Here is a 15,575-nt window from a genome sequence, read left to right on the forward strand (position 1 = left end):
AAAGAGAAGGTCGAAAACGCGCGCGCGGCCCGGACTCGTCGAATTGGCCACGACTTGCTCGCAACTCACCAACTATCGCGCACACGCTTCACGACTCCAGCTGTACCTTCTTGAACACCTTTTGCGCCGTCTTGACCGAGCGGACGGTCACCCTCCCCAATCGCGAGCAGCTGCTGCCGCCCTCGCGGGTTTGTTTACTCGACTCTGGCAAGTCCCACCTGACGCGCTCCTGCAGCTCGACGAGCACGCAGGGTACTCACACGCTGTCATCTTAGGCCTTTTGGACACGCGACTGATGCTCCCGATGGAGTCATTCGCGAATTCAACCGGATCTCCTCACTCGCAACCTTCACCAGCCCGAACCCACCTGCTACGGCCTCGCAGATCCTTCCAACGCCTACCATTCACCTCGAAACCCCGCCTGCTCAATGCTGCCGAGGCGGCAGCTGGCGCTAGCAACCTGCAGAGTCCGGTCAAGATTGACGGAGGCGCGTCGCCTGCAGAACGCGTCCCTGGGCAGAGCAGGCTCAGGAAAGCGAGCTCGATGCTGTTCTCGCAGTCGACGGGCGACAAGGAACTCGCTCGCGTGAAAGAACACGAGACAGAGTCCGACACGTCAACTCTCCCGGTCCAGTCACCTACGACTTCGACGTCAAAGCCGAGCGGGACGAACGCGACTCGCAGTACGAGACCGAATCAGCGTGAAGCTGCCGGCCTCAAAAGGCTCGCAGGAACGTTCACAAACGCGTTCGGCAAGACGAGAAGCTCGACTGCCGCGCGCAAAGCGTTCGATCTCAACGACTGGAACCAGGACCTCGCCGTCATTGCCAGCCGTCCGACGACTTCTAGGCCAGCTTCGCCGACGGCACCAGGGGATGACACAATCTCTAGAGATGAAGGCGCCGCGATTCACTCGGAGCATCTCGAGAGGAGGAGGGGTTCAGCCACCAGCGACATGTCGAGTCCGGTCAACGAGCTGTCGCCAAGGCCGACTCGACCTCGACCAGCTTCGTCTCAGGCCGGCATGGAATTCTCACGGCGGCTCGAACCGCCTGTGACCGAGACTCGACGGAGAAAAAGCGACGAAATGGAGGACGAGCAGCGAGACTCGATCAACCCGCTCCACAGTCCGGTCGTTCGACGCGACACAAGCCTTCAACATGGCGGAGGACACACTCGTTTACACTCTCTCGCGCATGCACACACCTTGCGCTCTTCGCGGATGCTCGCGTTCCAAGCTGGGCCTGCGGCCGATTTCTCAGTCTCTCCATCGTCAATCCCGCGCACAACGACGTCGCTCAACTTCGACAACCCATTCCTTAGTAACCCCTCCGTGGCATCCGTCAGCTCCCCGACGAATCAACCGCCTCCGCTCAAACGAGTTTCGGTCGAGAGACTCGGTGCGCTGAGCGACACAGACAGTAGCCTTTCTGCAGACGACGCTGTCTTTGGCGGCCCGACTCTCGCAGCGACTTCAAACACAATACAACGAAAGGTCGGCCGTGCCAAATCCCTCAGTAAACCTTCGGTCCCTGCGTTCAATGTCGTCCCAATTCCGGCTTCTTCCTCTCATCCTGGCTTCGAGACGGACAAACTCTCACCCGCATTGTCTGCCGGTCTGTCGACCCCGACTCAACAACCCTCGTCAGTCACGAGAACGAGAGTGCCTTCCAACATCCCAAGTCTCGATACTCTCGATGAGACAGGGCCCGCACGTGACTATTTCTCATCGAGCGGCAGCGGCTTTCGCGATGGAACGATCACTCCGAGCGGATCGGCGGATGCTACGCCACCTCGGAGATCGCAAGACGTGGGAGGATTCAGTCTCTTCGGGGCGAATCAGCCAGCAAGCTCCGGATTCCCTGCCAGTAGGCGCCATTCGATGCTTCCGCAAGCGAGCGGGTTTAGCTTCTCTTCAGGTCCCTTCTCGCCCTTTGCGGCAGCGAGCTCTGTGGCTTCTCCGATCGCGTCCACTTCGGCATCAACTTCGCTACCAGACATGGCGGCGTCGGCCAATTCAAGCGAAGGTACTTCGGATGATTCCGATCGCTTCAAACCGCCACCTCTTCCTCGACTGCGCCCGTTGAGCTCGTCAATCAGTCGGAGAACCGTCACGACCTCGCTGACCCCGATCAAGCCGATCAATGAAGATGAACGACGTAGATCGTCAGAAGAGTCTCCCGGACTCTTTGGTCTCAGTGCGTGCAGTCTTATCGAGATATTCACGACCGAGTGACTGACTCGTACTTTTCCATTCTTACCAGACACACCTCATTTGTCATCCCTGCGAGAAGGGCTTGGACGTAAACGCAACGCGAACGGCGCCCTCCTTGTTGGGGCTTCCGTCCACTCTCGACTCGGTGCCGTGTCTCCGATCAACAATCCGCCATCTTCAAGTCCCGTACAGTCGAGATGGAGAGGAAATAGCTTGAATGGTGGAGGCGACCGCAGCGATGGAGAGCAGGCCGACGAGGAGGACGTCGTCATGGACGATTTCGACTATCCGGCATCGCGCCAAAGTATCGACAGTGCCCGCGTCCCTTCGCTAACCGGAACTGCAACGTCGGCTTCCTGCTCGTCCATCAGCACTTCCCTTTCGAAGGATTTCCTGGACCAAGTCGCTGTTTCAGCATCAGTCTCGAACCATTCGATTCATTCAGCTATCGGTGCGACCAATCCTCCGGATATCCCCCTCCGTTCCGATGGCACATTCTACACTCCGCAGAATTACAAGAATGCGCGACCGCTTGCTGCCGCGTTCCTGTCGACCGGTCTCGTCAGCAAGCGAAGTCGGCCGCGGAGCAACTCGGTTGGAGGCGCGCCCGTCTTCAATCTCCAGCAGCACCTGCAACATCAATTGGGAGAACCAGCTATCCCGAAGCCATCGCCAGTCAAGTCAATCTCGACGGGATCCATTCCAGATGTCGCTCCTTTCCCTCACCCTCTCGTAACTTCGCTCTCGAGACCGTCGATGCCGGACACTCCCATGAAGAAATCGGCTTTTGTGCACGGATCTACCGAATCTCCTGCGATCAAGCCCGGTGGATCTGGCGCGTCGACTCCGACTGTTGCGATCGACAGGTCGCCGGGCGAGATGGATTCATCCCCGAGCGCGATGGATGGTGGTTCTCCAATCGGATCTGCCGGTATCCTCACGGCGCAACAGACCGCCGCGCTGTCTCTGACGGTGAACGATGACAGTGGCAACGAGGCTCGCGAATCCTTGTCGCCACTCGACAGCGCCAAGAAGCCATTCAATCGTTCAGTCTCGCCGCTCTCAACCAATTCCCAGTCTCCGTTGTCGCTAAGTTCTGGTCAAGCCGAATCCGGGGAACTCTCGCCGACCGTCCACGCTTCGCATACCGGCCCACGGATATCCATGACGACCAAGAGTGGGCTCGGACGGGTTCGCCCCGCGCTGTTCCGTCGACGGAGTAGCGGTCAACTCTCAAACGAAGGCAGCTTCCTGTCGCGACCCTATCGTAGCGGAGGGAGTAGCTCGAGCTCGAGCCGAAGCGTCCTGACTATTGGCGAGCCTGAACCGATGACGCCTACGCGCACGAATGGCGGCAAAAATTGGCAGGGTACGTCAAACTTCTCCATCTGCGTGACCCTCTTGATGAAACAAATTAATCTCATCCTCTTGCAGACACTCAACTATTCGGAACTCCGGGTGAAGACCCGCCAATCACTCCCGCAACGGCCAATTTCCCCGTGCAGCTGCCAGTGCCGCTCGCCTCGACAAGCCAAGCAGCCTTCCCCCTCGTGACGCCGCACGGTGGCCCACGCGCTTCCTTCCCGCTCTCCGAGATCGAGCTCCGTCAACACGCCCTTCCGACAACTGGCCGACCTCAATACAAGGCACGGCATTCTGGCTCGACAGTGCTCTCGCTGCGACAGCAAGAGCTATCGGCTCCCAGCTGGTTCGAGACAAACTTTTCACTCTTGCGCATTCTCGGAAACGGCGAGTTCAGCGATGCGTACGAGGTGGCCGATCATTCTCGGGACGGCAAAGTCTTTGCGGTCAAACGCACAAAGCACGCCTTCTCTGGCGTCAAGGACCGGTGAGTCGCACGCAGCTTTCCGCTTCTGAGCCCGACACTGACATCTGTTCTCGCGAGGTCAGACTGCGCCGCCTTGAAGAGGTTGACATTTTGCGCCTCTTCTCGAGCCAACAAGACTCGTCCCCTCACCTCATCACTCTCGTCGATGCGTGGGAACAAAGCGGACACCTGTTCATCCAGACCGAACTTTGTCCCGCCGGTAACCTCTCGTACTGGCTCGAGGAGTACGGTCGCGAGCACGAACAACTCGACGAGGCCCGAGTCTGGAAGATCCTGACCGAGCTGACTGCTGGCGTCGCTCACTTGCATTCTCGCAATGTCCTGCACCTCGATCTCAAGCCCGCCAACATCTTCATCACTGACCGAGGCCATCTCAAGATTGGCGACTTTGGACTCGCGACTCGATGGCCCCGCACAGATCCGGTCAGCATCGTGAGAGGAGCCGCGGTGCAGAGTCCTGGGTGGAACGGCAGCAACGGAGACACACAATGGAAGACGGACGCTGGAGAACGCCGGATGCGATGCAAGAGCAACGGTGACTCGCCAGAAGATCTCGAGCGCGAGGGCGACCGAGAATACATCGCACCCGAGATTCTGAGCGGCCGATATGGCAAGGCAGCGGACGTATTCAGGTGCGTTTGATCCATTTCACATTTGACCTATGACCTTGCAACTGATTCGCCTGTGATGTTTTCAGCCTTGGCCTCGTAATACTCGAAGCAGCAGCGAACGTGGTGCTCCCTGACAATGGACCCGCGTGGCAGAAGTTGCGCTCAAACGACTTTTCTGACGTCGATCTAGCCCGCCTCTCGCCTTCGCTCGTCGACCTACTCCGCGGGATGCTTCACAAGAGCCCCGACCTGCGATCCTCAATCTTGGACTGCGCAAGTCATCCAATCGTGGCTCTGCTTTCGGGGATGCTCGCTCGTAGCCTTGCGGTCGAAGCGTCAGTCGAGCCGAGTCAAGAAACGCCAGAAGTCCTCGGAGCGGTTTTGGCCGAGGCCGACTCGTTCCTGCACGATGTCTACAATCAAGCGCACCCTGGACTCGCTTCGCCAGCTGCACCACACTTCGACTTTCAATCGGGCGCCGAGTCTTCCGCTACGACCCAATTCAACTCTCCAAACGCTATGGACCTCGACTGAAACAAATTCCTTACGAAATCGGACCAATCCGCCTCGCCTGATTGCCTGGTTTCATTCATGTACACATTCTCTACACCCATGACCTCTTTTGGCTTCAAACAACGACTCTTGCGTCGCCCTCGAGCATGTCATTCTCTTTCTATTGTATCCGTATTCAGCGGTGTCCTCATTCCCTTTCGTCTTTCTCCTGGTTGACAAGGTTTACAAAAGTCTTGCTTTTCCCCCCTTTTTTTGGTTTAATTCGCCGGCTCGTCTTGATTGTGGTTCTCTCTCGTCTTGAAACAAAATGCACCTTATCTCCTGTAGAAGCACTTCTGTTCGCACAAGCGGGAGAGGCAAGCGCCAGGCAAGCTACCCATTGGCGATTCGCTTTTCAAGGCGATGCCTTAAATCTCGCTCGATTGCGAAGGCTACAAACACCGATCTGGCTTCGGGTAACAAACCTCAGCGTCTTCGAATCTCAGGCTACAGCGGTGAAGGCTCTCTTAATAGCGTTCTTGCCGCATTACTGGCTCGGGACGCTTGCCTGTGCTACATAGGCCAAGTCGCGAAGACCGACAGCCCTTCTATCGTGTCTGACGGCTCTGCCACTTGAAGCTATAAGGCGCACGCGGGGTGAGCCTGATCAACTCACACATGTGTGAGTCGGATCCAGCGAGTCGGATCCAAGCAGGATGAACGCGAAGTCGCCGCTCGGACCGGATTCACGATCTACTGTCCACCCCGCTTGACTCAAGTACGCACCTCCCGCTTTTACAGAGCACCCATTGACACTCGTTGACGACAAAGTGAGGGTGTTCTGTGTGGCGTTCGCTGGCTCACGCATTGTTTCTTCAGAACCCGAGCTCGCAGACTTGTTTGCTCTTATCCGACGTCTCGCTTCTCGAGTCGGACTTTTCCACAGACCGTGTAGAACAAGGACTCAGTATGGTGTGCGGCAAGACTCGAGCGCTTGAACGGGAGTTGCCGAGCTCGCGAACAGGCCTGAATGGTACAGCATACCGAGACAGGGTGGGACTCTCGCCGCAAAACCTGATTCGTCGCAGTGCAGACAGTTACAGACAGGAAGCGTAGAGTGTATTACGAACACGCACATCGAGGGAAACAGGTAAAAACGGAAACATTAGACACCCGGACCACGTTGAATACTGCTAATGTTTTTTTTTTTTTTTTGTTTTTTTATCCGAGACTATAACCCTAATGATTTCACAGCATTTGCTAGATGCATCAACGCGTTCGCGAGCAGATAGTCAGTATGGGTTGCTAGCTATGAATGGCAATTGAACTGACCTTGAGATCAGGAGATGTCTCGTATTTCGCACCGGTCGCCTTGCGGACATCCTCCTCGGTGACACCCGCAGCGAGCTCAGTCAAGATGAGCTTTTTGGCCTTTCGGTCGACCTGGAAGACACAGACTAAGCAATCGCAGGCAATGAAAGGAAACGGTCAGCGTGCGCGACAAGTTGCGGTCGAGTGGGAACTCACGATCGGTGATGATGGTCGAAACGCAGTTGACACCGGTTACCGGAAGCGAGCACTCGTCCAAAATCTTGTGCTTGCCTCCCTTCGCAACATGATCCTACGTGAAGTGACGAGTTTTAGATCTCGAGCGCAATTCATCTGAGCCTGTTGAATTGGAGAAAAATCTCACCATGACGACAACAATCTTGGTTTGATCCGGGTTCGAGACGAGATCCATTGCTCCTCCCATACCCTTGACCATCTTGCCCGGGATCATGTAGTTTGCAAGGTCTCCATTTGCTGACACTTGCATCGCTCCCAACATCGACACGTCGACGTGTCCACCTCGGATCATACCAAACGACTCGCACGAATCGAACGTCGACGCTCCCGGCAAGAGCGTGACCGTTTCCTTGCCCGCGTTGATGATGTCGGGGTCGACTTCATCTTTCGTAGGGTACGGACCCATTCCGAGGACTCCGTTCTCGGATTGCATGTGGATGACCGTACCCGGCTCCATGAACGTAGGTGCAAGGGTGGGCATTCCGATTCCCAAATTGACATACATCTGGAGACACGAACGGAACGTAAGTTTTGGCTCGCTTGAGCTGGCTCAATGGTGAAGAGGAGATGGCTTACGCCCTCTTTGAGCTCTTTGGCAGCTCGCTTCGCGATCCGTAGACGCCGTTCCTCGGCTTCTCCCTTGGGTTTCTCCGACGTGCCGTCGTCTCGCAGCACTTCAATCTCTACTCGTTTCGGGGTGGTCGATTGCACAACTCGGTTGACACTGTTCGAGGGGAGTGAATAATCAGGACCATGTTAGAAGCTGAAGCAGGCAATACAGAGTCGGAAGCTCGAGGCAAGAAGGAAACTCACAAGACTCCAGGCAGATGAACGTGGTTCGGGTCAAAGGTGCCCACGGGCACGATCTCTTCCGCCTCGACGATCGTCATCTTGGCCGATCGGGCCATCGCTCCCGAGAAGTTTTGGTTTGCGTAACTACGGAAACAATATGAATGAGCTTGGGTATTCAAAAAGAACTAAATGAGAGAGAACTTACCGGAACTGACAGTTACCGTACTCGTCGGCTTTCCACACCTTGATCAACGCGTAATCACCTTTGATCGCCTCTTCCATGAGGTAACCTTTGCCGTTGAACTCGCGCGACTCTCGCGGCTTGCCCGGAATTTCGACTTCTTTGCCTCCCTCCTTGTAACGGATCGGGATCTCTCCGGTCTGAACAGCGGTACCGTATCCCGAGGGCGTGTAGAACGCAGGGATACCAGCACCTCCCGCTCGGCACCGTTCAGCGAGCGAACCTTGCGGGGTCAATTCGAGCGAAATCTTGCCGTTGAGGTAGAGCGATTCGAAATGCTGATCGGCATACCGTACAAGAGGTCAGAACAGAAGCGTTCGAGACCGTACAGGCGCGAAGTCCTACCTTGTTTGCGCCGAGGTAGGAAGAGATCATTTTCGAAACCTGACCCGAGTGCAACAGAGCGCCTGGTAGAAAAACAGAGAGCCCGGTCTGTCAGCACCTCAAATGCGTCTCGTTTGAATGAACGGCCGTAGAGAGTAGACTGACCGAGTCCGAATTTGCCGACTCCGGCATTGTTGGACACGCAAGTGAGGTTTTTGACTTCGGGGCGTTTTGCGAGAGCGCCAATGAGGGTGTCTATCGATAGGAAGTGGGCTCGCATCAGTTCCGCATCTGGCCAGCGAGAATATATGGGCCCGAGAGGGCGAGTTTGGGAATTTACCAGCAGTTCCACATAATCCGAAACCTGGGGCGAAAGACAAAAGTGGTGATCGAGATCAGTACCAGGGCTTTGACGCATCAAAAGAAGGACCTGATTCTGCCGAGAGAGAAAACGACGAGTTGCGGCTAATCTCGTTCCGAAGCACGGAATCCGCCGCGATGGCACAGCTAGCGGACGCTGCGATTCTCGCGGGTCGCGAACGATATCGAGAAGTACTTGGCAAGACAGCGTCGTATGGACCGAAAGCCAGGTCGCTGTCTGATCATGAGAGAGCGCGAAGGACAGGGAGAGCTTACCACCACTGAGGACGATCGAGTCGCCCTTGATGTCCTTGACGGCTTCCTCGGGAGAAGACCAGATCTTGGACACGGACTGTTTCACTTGAGCGCGCGAGACCGTAGTCGAGAGGAACCGCGACTGACGCGCGAGCTGGCAACACGAGACATGCGAACGCAACGCAATCAGCACGTTGGTCCGTCGCAGGGTCACGAGTCCAGAAGTGCTTACCGGTAGAGGTGTGAATGTGAACCGAAGCATGGCGAAGTGGTGACGATCGAAGTGGTGCAAGCAGGAGGACAGGACGAGTCTGCCCGAAGTCGAGCGGCTGCGCCGGCCGCGGTGTCGGCGCTGCGAGTGGGGGCCGCCTGCCGCCGTGCCGTAAGCCGTCCCCGCGTTGATCTATATTCCGGACCACCCATCTTAAGCTTGCACTCCCCCTGTCTTCTTGTCTGTCCCGGCAGTCCTGCACGAGGAATGTACCAACTCTGTAAACTAGAACCGTATAAATATGGTAGCACTTAGCGAAATGACGATCGCATGTTTCATCTGGTCGACGTCGACGACGCGCGCGAGGTTGCTCGCTTGTAACCTTCTCGCTCCGCAACTTTTCCACTGCAGCTAGCAAGTCGACATGGGCAAGCGCAAGTCGAGTAAGAAACCTCAGACGCGAGTCAAGCAAGTCCTGGGTTCGTTGGCTGTTCTCGTCTCTCCAACATCTCTTGTCTCTCTAGTACACCTGACCGACCTCGCGTGCTCGCTCTTGATGTGCAGACAAATCGTTCCGATGTATCTTTTGCGCCCATCAGGGTTCCGTCACCTGCAAGATGTGACTTGGCATCTTTATTCTCGAAAGAGTCTTGGTGCTAACTCGCTGTCGATATCGAACAGGGACAACAAACTACATGTTGGCAGATTGGATTGCAAAGACTGTGGCCAGACCTTCTCGGTAAGCACGGTTGAACTGTATCTCTTCGGATCTCTCTCCCTGACATCCTCTCTCTCCCTTTCATTCAGATGGACATCTCTCGTGGGTTCACCTGCTTTCTTTTTCTTACCCAAATCTCCGAAGACTGATTGCTATAGCATTTGAACGAACAGACCTGGACGCACCTGTTGATGTATACTCGTCCTGGATCGATGCCGCTTCGGCCGTCAATTCAACCTCTCGCACGGCGTCGCATCCGACGACCGGTCCCATCTCGAACCGTCAAGATCCTACAGATCGTAGACCTGCATCGTCCTCGACCGCCGCTACCACGGCCAAGAAAGTCAAGAAACGTTCTCGGGACGACGACGACGAGTCGGAACCGGAAGACGAAGAGGACGACGACGATCGCGCGTTCATTGCGGATTCGTCGAGTCGGAAAAAGACGTTGACCAAAGGCAGTGGTCGACAACAACGACGGAGCGACGACGAAGATGACGATGACAACGACGACGACGATGATCTGCCCGATTTGGACATTTCTCAGAAACAGGTCAAACGGACACGGGTCGTCCAAGATGACGACGACGATGACGACGAGTAAGATAGTGGTAGCAGACTGCATGAGGATAGGTGGACAGTTTCAAGAACCACGAGTCCATTACAACAGAAAGAGATCAAGTACACGAGAGGAGTCGTCAATTGCGTCTTCAATCCCTCCGCAAGTTGTCCAACCGAGCTTGCAAGTCGTCCAAGCCCGCGTCGGCTCCAGCCGCGCTCGTACTCGGACCTCCCGAAGGTTCTCCCACTGCAACCGCCCGACGCGTACCGGCTTCTCTGACGGCGGTCGCAGCCGGTGTCGATGTCGGTGCCTCTCCAAGCTAGATTGTATCATCGCGACTCGTCAGCCAGTTTCTTCCGCGAATATGAATTCTCGAGAGAGAGAGAGAGCTCTTGTCACCTGTTGTCCAATGCTGACTCCAATCTCGGCCAAGACCTCTTCCAAGATTTTGTCTCCTTCGGCTTCGTCTCCTTCACCAATCTCGTCGTCCTCGATCGCGTCGTCGATCGAGTCGGCCATCATCTCTTCCTTCATGTCCATCATGCTCGATTCCTTTTCGAACTCTTGCAGGATCTTCTGGATTTGGGGCAAGTTCATCTGTCTCGACATCATCCCCATGGCCTGAAAATCCGCAAAGGTCGAGAGTCAGTGATCATGAACCCTGTCTAGTCTCGGTGATGAGATTTTACCTTGGTCGCGCCTTTCATGGCTTCTGCCATCTGTTGATTCGACCGCAGACTTTGGAGTCGGAGGGACACGGCTTGCAACTGAGTCTTCATGGTATAGAATTTCGAAATGTATCGCCTCGTCCGAACGAGATCTCTCGCCATGACTTTGCAAGAACCCTAATTTCCATCAAGTCCAAATTCAGTTTTCCAACGACACTCAAGTAATGACGAGGAGGATGGTTTACGATTTCACCCTTGCGGGCACCATTCTTGATGTCGAGTACGAGTTTCTTTTCCTGTTGTTCGAGTTTCGATCGTTCGCGATCGAGTTCACGTTGAGCCTTTTGCAAACTGCGCTGGTGTTGACGCAACCGTTCGGCTGGAGTTTTGGTCCTTCCAAACAACGATTCCTGGGTGGTACGACAAGGGGTGGGATGTTGGCAAGTTGTTCCGACACAACAAAGCTCGAGGCGGGGTACTCACGACAATGTTCATCGTGCGAGCGGATGGTCGCCGACCGGGCTGGAATGACGAGAGACTGAAGTCGAGATGCGGAGTGGGGGTTCCGAGTCAATCTCGGGTGGAGCAATCGACGAGAGCGAGCCTGAATTAGAGTTCAGATCGACCGGACAGTCTGGCCAAGGGAATGTGCAGGGCGAGGGTGTTTAGGGCGAGCGGTAGGGCAAGAGTGAACGAGGCCGCGCTTCGATTGCCTCATCCTCTCGACTCCGATCATATGACGGGACCAGTCTCGGGTCCTGCTACGCGTGCTACTCGACCTCCGAGTACGACTAGGACGCAGCAATCGAGTACGCGCGCGAGCCGTCCCCTGTTACAGCGACTTGCCGTTCCGCTCGCCGTCGTTGCGATCGTGTGCACCAGCGCGAGCCTGTACCGCGCCGTGCTCAATCAGAGGTCACTCGACAAGCGTGCCAGCCGCAAAGACTATCCAAACCCGCTCTGAACGTGCGCCAAGTTGGACCACCGCGTTTCCGCAACAAATCCGCCTCGCCTCTTCGCCTTGTCTCTCTCGCTTTCTCTCTTTCCCCTTCCGTTTCCTGCTCTCGCCTGTTGGAATTTCTGATCCGTCATGTCGACTCCCGGTGTCCCTCATCTGGCTCCTGCCGCAGCTGCCTCTGCCTCGTCTGCGCCTGCATCGTCATCGACCCGCGCGTTCGACCCTTCGCAAGTGACTGTCCTCTTCGTTCTCGGAGGCCCCGGTGCCGGTACGCTCTAGGCTAGCCACGTTCACCTTGCACGCGCCTCGTACGGACCCCTGACCGCTCGAAACCTACCCTCCGTGCTGTGTGCATACAATCAGGCAAGGGAACTCAATGCGCTCGCCTCGTGACCGACCACCACTTTGTACACCTCTCGGGTGAGTCCTTGGACCATACTCTCTCTCTTCTCTTGGCTCGAGGCTGATTCTTTGTCATGGAAACCCAGCTGGAGACTTGCTTCGAGCTGAACAGACTCGCGAAGGATCTCAATACGGCGAGATGATCAAGACGTACATCAAGGAAGGCAAGATTGTCCCGATGGAGGTCACGATCAAACTCCTCGAGAACGCGATGCGCGCCGAGATCAACTCGTCCACTTCAACCTCGCAACACAAGAAACGGTTCTTGATCGATGGGTTCCCGCGACAGATGGACCAAGCGATCAAGTTTGACGAGTCGGTGCGTTGCGTTCTGCTTTTTGGGCTTGAGCTTCTCCTGACGGCGCGTAACTGAGAGAGGTTCTTTCCCTCCGTGGTTGCAGGTGTGCCCTTCGAGTTTGGTCCTGTTCTTGGTATGCCCGGAATCGATCCTGCAGGAACGTCTGCTCGAACGAGGCAAGACTTCTGGACGAGACGACGACAATGCCGAGAGTATCAAGAAGCGATTCCGTACGTCCCTCTCAGCCTCTTTGGCTCTTTCTTTCTTTCTTCTCACGATCAGAGTCTTTGTTTCGGTCGGACATAGAAACTTTCATCAACACTTCGATGCCTGTGGTCGATTACTACCGCAAACAAGGCAAAGTTGTTGATGTAAGCTCTTTCCTGACCCTCTTTTCCCATTTGACCAGTGACTGATTCACTCCTCCCTACATTCAGATCGATTCTTCCAAGACGATCGAAGAGGTGTATGCAGAGATTGTCGAAGGCATCAAACCCGTCTTGTCGTCGTAATAAATGTCGGTTAGCCATAATAGAAAAGGACATCCCATCGAGTCAATGTCAGTGCAACGAGCGGTGTAATTTGTACATCTTTTGCGCGCAGTTACAGCGGGAATGGGCGTCTCGTCTGTGGTCCTAAGTCGGCTGTTTCCGAGTCGAGCATGTTGCTAATTAGAGGCGCGCGCGCGAATCACCGGGCGGAACCGGAAGCTCGCAGCCCTCCCAGTTGGATTGCTGAAGCTACCAGGTCAGTACATAAGAGGTCTACAGAGCATCCTGACGGGCGTAGGCGAGATCCGAGACCCGAGTTGTTTTCGTCGCGGTCTGATTCGTCGCCTCAGAAACGAGCGCCTCCGGGAACCGAATCTCGTCCTCGATCGCTATTCTCCACTCGTTTCTCGTCCAACCTACGTACACAGAAAACCAGTCATGCTTGCACCGACTCTCGCTCGTGCCACCCGCGCTGTGCCAAAGGTCAGTCCCTGTCACCGATCGCTGCGGTCACGATTCGCATTGTCGCGGAACCTCTCACGCAACCCGAACACTGACCCGTCCTCTCCCGGTCGTGTGACAGAACGCTCGTGCGCTCGCTACCGCTGCTCAGAGCCAACCTGAACAGATCAAGAAGTTCCAGATCTACCGATGGGTCAGTCAGTAGTTCTTCCGGCCAAATGTTTCCCCCCCGCCCTCCCGCGATCGGTCGGAATATTGTCGCCACCTTCACCCAACCTCGTGTCGATCCTCTCTCATAATGGGAACCACGAACCTGACGCGTGGTGTCGTTGCGATGTAGAACCCGGACAAGCCGTCCGAGAAGCCGCACTTGCAGACCTACTCGGTCGACATGAACAAGTGCGGACCGATGGTTCTCGACGCGATCCTCAAAATCAAGAACGAGGTCGACCCGACGCTCACGTTCCGTCGTTCGTGCCGTGAAGGTATCTGTGGTTCGTGCGCGATGAACATTGATGGTATGCGATTTCTCTCGATAACAAGCATTACGACTTGGGGATTTTTTGCTCACTTCTTTGAACCTCAGGTGTCAACACTCTTGCATGCTTGAAGCGTGTCGAGAAGGACAACAACAAGGACGTCAAGATCTACCCTCTTCCTCACAGTGAGCCTCGAAACAAAGCGTTCACCTGGATTCTCGAAATAACCTCTTCATGCCTCTTTCTCTTCGTCCAGTGTACGTCATCAAGGATCTCGTTCCCGACATGACCCAGTAAGTCCTCGTATCAATTTGGAGTACCTAGGAGCGAGTTGCTCACCCTGCCCAAACCTGCTCAGGTTCTACAAGCAATACAAGAGTATCAAGCCTTACCTTCAAGCCGACCCTCCCGCCGACGGACGGGAGCACCTTCAATCGAAGGAGGACCGACTCAAGCTCGATGGAATGTACGAGGTGAGAAGCAGAATGTTTCGAAGCCTGTTGCAAATCCGGATGAAAATGTCTGATCTCTTTTTCGCGCTTTTCACAGTGCATTCTCTGCGCGTGCTGCTCGACTTCGTGCCCGTCTTACTGGTATGTCTCGGGATCGTTGTTGTCGACTACAAGAAGCTCTCTTTTGACTTATGCTAATTTTGTGAACAGGTGGAACCAAGATCAATACCTTGGTCCGGCCGTGCTGATGCAAGCGTACCGTTGGGTTGCCGACTCGCGAGACAAGGCTACTGGCTCGCGACTTGAACAACTCTCGAACCCCTTCTCGCTCTACCGATGCCACACCATGTACGTCCATCCGTTATGTCTTTCAACGTTGGACACGACTGACATTTCGTGAATCCTCGCATCCATCGATTCTCGCTATCTATTTACGGAATCATCAGCTTCAACTGGTACGTTCTGAATGTGCGATGATCGAGAAGTTTCGAGACAACCTTGCTGACAGTGCTTGTTTCCCCTTCTCTGCTCATCCTTGTTGCTTGATGTCTTGCCATTATGGAAACAGCTCGAAGACGTGCCCGAAAGGATTGAATCCGGCCAAGGCCATCTCCGAGTTGAAGAGTAAGGCCCTTCCCTCGAGCAATCAGATTCTCGGGTGACAAAGAGACTGACGATATTGTCCCACCTCCTTCTTTTTCGGAATCAACAGTGGAGATGTCCAAGTCGGCTTAAAAGAGCAAAGTTTGATCATTTGACACGAATTTGCGCCTCTTATCGTGCATGTCTCTTTCTTCCGCTCTGGCAGTTTCCCGTGTCTCTCTCTCCATGTGTAACCTCGATTCGACTGTTTGTTTCCAATGCCTCTTGTACGAGGGACTAGGAGATCCGTGTCGACTCGAGAGACGTCGAGAGTCGTTTACGTACTTCTTCCCACGATCTGCAACGTGTCTAATTAGATTGAGAGCACGATGCGATAACCCACTCGATATTGTCGTCTATCGATCGCAGACGGGTACGACAGTTGGATCAAAACTTTCCGGCTGATCCGTTCGGCGCCAGCCGGAGGAATGAGCGGTCAGGAGGAGGCGCGAGATGCGCAAGCGACTGCGGCGCGTCGGTTGAACGCAAACGATGAATCATAAGCTCTCGTTTGCTCTCGCTCTCGC

General features: G+C 55.2%; 6 protein-coding genes across 6 annotated transcripts; 4 read left to right on the plus strand and 2 right to left on the minus strand.

Moving 5' to 3' along the window:
* Nucleotides 1-295: 295 nt before the first annotated feature.
* Nucleotides 296-5,209, plus strand: JCM15063_001914 (uncharacterized protein; the record flags this gene model as incomplete). Its single annotated transcript, XM_076679166.1, has 5 exons — nt 296-2,198; nt 2,265-3,584; nt 3,650-4,064; nt 4,127-4,696; nt 4,762-5,209. The coding sequence occupies 5 exons, from the start codon at nt 296-298 to the stop codon at nt 5,207-5,209; spliced, it is 4,656 nt and encodes a 1,551-aa protein (XP_076533690.1).
* A 1,263-nt stretch (nt 5,210-6,472) lies between these two features.
* On the minus strand, nt 6,473-8,967 carry JCM15063_001915 (3-oxoacid CoA-transferase; the record flags this gene model as incomplete). Its single annotated transcript, XM_076679167.1, has 11 exons — nt 6,473-6,624; nt 6,695-6,788; nt 6,861-7,238; nt 7,310-7,457; nt 7,547-7,669; nt 7,731-8,044; nt 8,112-8,173; nt 8,256-8,345; nt 8,431-8,454; nt 8,727-8,859; nt 8,938-8,967. 11 exons carry the CDS (start codon nt 8,965-8,967, stop codon nt 6,473-6,475), a joined length of 1,548 nt encoding a protein of 515 aa, XP_076533691.1.
* Nucleotides 8,968-9,340: 373 nt separating this feature from the next.
* Nucleotides 9,341-10,238, plus strand: JCM15063_001916 (transcription elongation factor 1 family protein; the record flags this gene model as incomplete). The annotated part of the gene is made up of 5 exons (XM_076679168.1): nt 9,341-9,395; nt 9,481-9,535; nt 9,598-9,655; nt 9,724-9,736; nt 9,808-10,238. 5 exons carry the CDS (start codon nt 9,341-9,343, stop codon nt 10,236-10,238), a joined length of 612 nt encoding a protein of 203 aa, XP_076533692.1.
* Nucleotides 10,239-10,344: 106 nt separating this feature from the next.
* On the minus strand, nt 10,345-11,359 carry DID4 (ESCRT-III subunit protein DID4; the record flags this gene model as incomplete). Its single annotated transcript, XM_076679169.1, has 5 exons — nt 10,345-10,515; nt 10,596-10,817; nt 10,886-11,041; nt 11,110-11,274; nt 11,348-11,359. The coding sequence occupies 5 exons, from the start codon at nt 11,357-11,359 to the stop codon at nt 10,345-10,347; spliced, it is 726 nt and encodes a 241-aa protein (XP_076533693.1).
* A 595-nt stretch (nt 11,360-11,954) lies between these two features.
* URA6 (bifunctional uridylate/adenylate kinase) lies at nt 11,955-13,034 on the plus strand (the record flags this gene model as incomplete). The annotated part of the gene is made up of 6 exons (XM_076679170.1): nt 11,955-12,090; nt 12,186-12,242; nt 12,311-12,543; nt 12,626-12,752; nt 12,829-12,893; nt 12,960-13,034. 6 exons carry the CDS (start codon nt 11,955-11,957, stop codon nt 13,032-13,034), a joined length of 693 nt encoding a protein of 230 aa, XP_076533694.1.
* Nucleotides 13,035-13,451: 417 nt separating this feature from the next.
* SDH2 (succinate dehydrogenase iron-sulfur protein subunit SDH2) lies at nt 13,452-15,141 on the plus strand (the record flags this gene model as incomplete). The annotated part of the gene is made up of 11 exons (XM_076679171.1): nt 13,452-13,496; nt 13,597-13,668; nt 13,816-13,993; nt 14,062-14,139; nt 14,211-14,247; nt 14,313-14,427; nt 14,504-14,547; nt 14,617-14,754; nt 14,853-14,861; nt 14,975-15,030; nt 15,119-15,141. The coding sequence occupies 11 exons, from the start codon at nt 13,452-13,454 to the stop codon at nt 15,139-15,141; spliced, it is 795 nt and encodes a 264-aa protein (XP_076533695.1).
* Nucleotides 15,142-15,575: the final 434 nt, after the last annotated feature.

The sequence above is a fragment of the Sporobolomyces koalae genome (assembly GCF_050403365.1).
Source record: "Sporobolomyces koalae JCM15063 DNA, S_koalae_JCM15063T_v1_ctg20, whole genome shotgun sequence".
In the NCBI taxonomy this organism is placed as follows: Eukaryota; Fungi; Basidiomycota; class Microbotryomycetes; order Sporidiobolales; family Sporidiobolaceae; genus Sporobolomyces; species Sporobolomyces koalae.